At 42.0% G+C, this 2,455-nt stretch overlaps 1 protein-coding gene across 1 annotated transcript; it reads right to left on the reverse strand.

The window, feature by feature from the left end:
* Positions 1–835: 835 nt before the first annotated feature.
* Positions 836–2,125, reverse strand: LOC120914529 (olfactory receptor 150-like). The gene is made up of 2 exons (XM_040325206.1): positions 1,670–2,125; positions 836–1,330 (listed from the first exon to the last, which is right to left on the reverse strand). The coding sequence occupies exons 1-2, from the start codon at positions 2,123–2,125 to the stop codon at positions 836–838; spliced, it is 951 nt and encodes a 316-aa protein (XP_040181140.1).
* Between the last annotated feature and the right edge of the window lie 330 nt (positions 2,126–2,455).

Consider the following 2,455-nt stretch of genomic DNA (forward strand, 5'->3'; position numbering starts at 1 on the left):
AATTTTTAAAAAGCTAATGAGGGTGCCTTTCCCTATGCACCAAACGCCACTGGTATAGAACTGAAAGGGATTGTAAAGGCTCGTTTTTTTCCTACAAAAATAACAAACATGTAATACTAACCTGCCATTTGCAGTGGAATGGCACAGGCCAGCCAGGATCCTCCTCTTCTAGGGTACCTCTTCTCTGCTCCTTTTCCCTCCCTCCTGTTCAGTACCCCCACAGCAAGCAGCTTGTTATGGGGGCACCCGAGCTGAAGAACAACTCCCTGTGTCCATTCAGACACGGAGCCCCGACCCGGCTATGCACGTTCTCTCCGCTGATTGGCTGGTTGACAGCAGCGGGAGCCAATGACGCCACTGCTGTGTCTCAGCCAATCAGGAAGGAGAATCTGGATTGCTGAGACACTTATGGACATCGCTGGACAGAGAGGGACCTCAGGTAAGTGTTAAGGGGTGCTGAGGAGGCTGCTGCACATAGAAGGCTTTTCATCTTAATGCATAGAATGCATTATGATTAAAAAACCTTCTGCCTTTACAACCCCTTTAACCTTTATTAAGGATTTTTTAAATAAATTTTAAATAAATAACAGCTTTCAAGGGAGAATTAGAATGAACAAGCGTTGGTGTTGAATAGGGATGAGCTGAACACCCCCGGTTTGGTTCGCAGCAGAACATGCGAACAAGCAAAAAAAATTCAAACACGTGAACACCGTTAAAGTCTATGGGACACGAACATGAAAAATCAAAACTGCTAATTTTAAAGGCTAATACTCAAGTTATTGTCATAAAAAGTGACCTGGGTCCTGCCCCATGGGACACGTATCAATTTTTTTGTTTATTTCCTTTCTATTAGTCTGGACATTTTCTTCAACTTTCTCTTTAAAGCTGAATGGACATCTTTATTCTTCAAGCTGTAAATCAGGGGATTTAAAATTGGGACACATGTGGTATTAAACAGGGAAGAAAGTTTATTGGAACCCAGTGTAATATATTCAACTGGTCTGAAGTATTGGTAAGACAAGGTGCCATAAAGAAGGACAATGATTGTGAGATGTGAGGAACATGTGTAGAAAGCTTTCCACCTCCCCTTGCTAGAACGTATTTTCAGTATGCTCCTTATAATGAAAACATATGATATAAAAGTGAGAACAAATGGAACAAAAGATTCCAGAATCACTCCTTCAATAATCACATAAAGTTGCAAAGCAGAGGTGTCACTGCAGGACAGCTTCATTATTGGTACAAGGTCACAGAAGAAATGGTTGACCTCCAATGATGTGTAACAACTAATGGATGACACTTTCCAAGCACAAGGCATGATATCTAATGCCTCGTTTCCACTGAGCGGATCGGTTCGGTACGGTTCGGTACGGTACGCTTTTTTGGGTGTTTCCATTATGAAAGCGTGCCATAAAAGCGAACCGTACCGGACCATTCTGGGTCCTGCTTCAGATGTGGGGCCATAGAGAATGGAACGGTTCCATTAGGGCGGACCTACAAATACATCTCACTGATTGGTGGACGTGCTAGGCTTTTTTTCTAAACCTTGCATGGTCCCGGATGGTCCGATTTGCAGTGGAAATGCTCTGCAGAATAGACCGGTCCCATTCTAACCGCTCCATTCTTTCTGACCCGAACCGATCCGTGCAGTGGAAACGAGGCATAAGACACCCAAAACCCAACAGACACCAGCCAGACCACAGCAGACTTTGTGGTTCATAATTACCTGGTAATGTAAAGGGTGACAGATAGCCACATAGCGGTCATAACCCATTGCTGTCAGAATTAGCAGCTCATTACATGTAAAAGATAAGAAGAAAAACATCTGCATCACACAACCAACAAAGGAAACCAATGTATTGCCAGTGAGGAATGTAATAAGAGGTTTGTGAAGAGTTATTGTAGAACAAGAAACATCGAGAATGGACAGGTTGGCCAGGAAGAAGTACATTGGAGTGTGAAGATGACGATCCATACAGATCAATAAAAAAATGGTCATATTACCTCCTAGAATAAAGAGATAAATCAGCAGAACCAACAAAAAAATGGGAAGCTGTAATTCTGGGACATCAGAAATCCCTTTAATGATGAAATATGTCATTCCTGTTTTGTTGGATTCTTCCATAGTATAGAATTCTCCAGAGTGCTACATATGAAAAAATTGCATCTATTTTATTAATGCAATAGTCAGCTGTGCCATATGAGGTTGACAATTTAACGCTCAACTGAGATAAATATACAAATGCCCTCTAATTCAGTTGTACAAGGTATAATTGTTAAAATCATTAAATACATTGGGGCAAATTCACGTACCTCTGCGCCGGGCGCAGCGTATCTAAGATACACTATGCCGCCGTAACTTATTTATTTTATTTTAAATCCTCAAAGAATTTGCGGCGTAAGTTACGGCGGCGTAGTGTATCTCTGGCGGCGTAAGGGCGCGGAATTCAAATGG

Source organism: Rana temporaria, chromosome 9, assembly GCF_905171775.1.
Source record: "Rana temporaria chromosome 9, aRanTem1.1, whole genome shotgun sequence".
NCBI lineage: Eukaryota > Metazoa > Chordata > Amphibia > Anura > Ranidae > Rana > Rana temporaria.

Coding starts and splice junctions, on each gene's coding strand:
- LOC120914529 (XM_040325206.1), bottom strand. CDS start 2,125: ATGGAAGAATCCAACAAAACAGGAATGACATATTTCATCATTAAAGGG. Junction 1,331..1,669: donor GTGTCTGTTGGGTTTTGGGT/GTCTTATGCCTC, acceptor AGTGGAAACGAG/GCATTAGATATCATGCCTTG.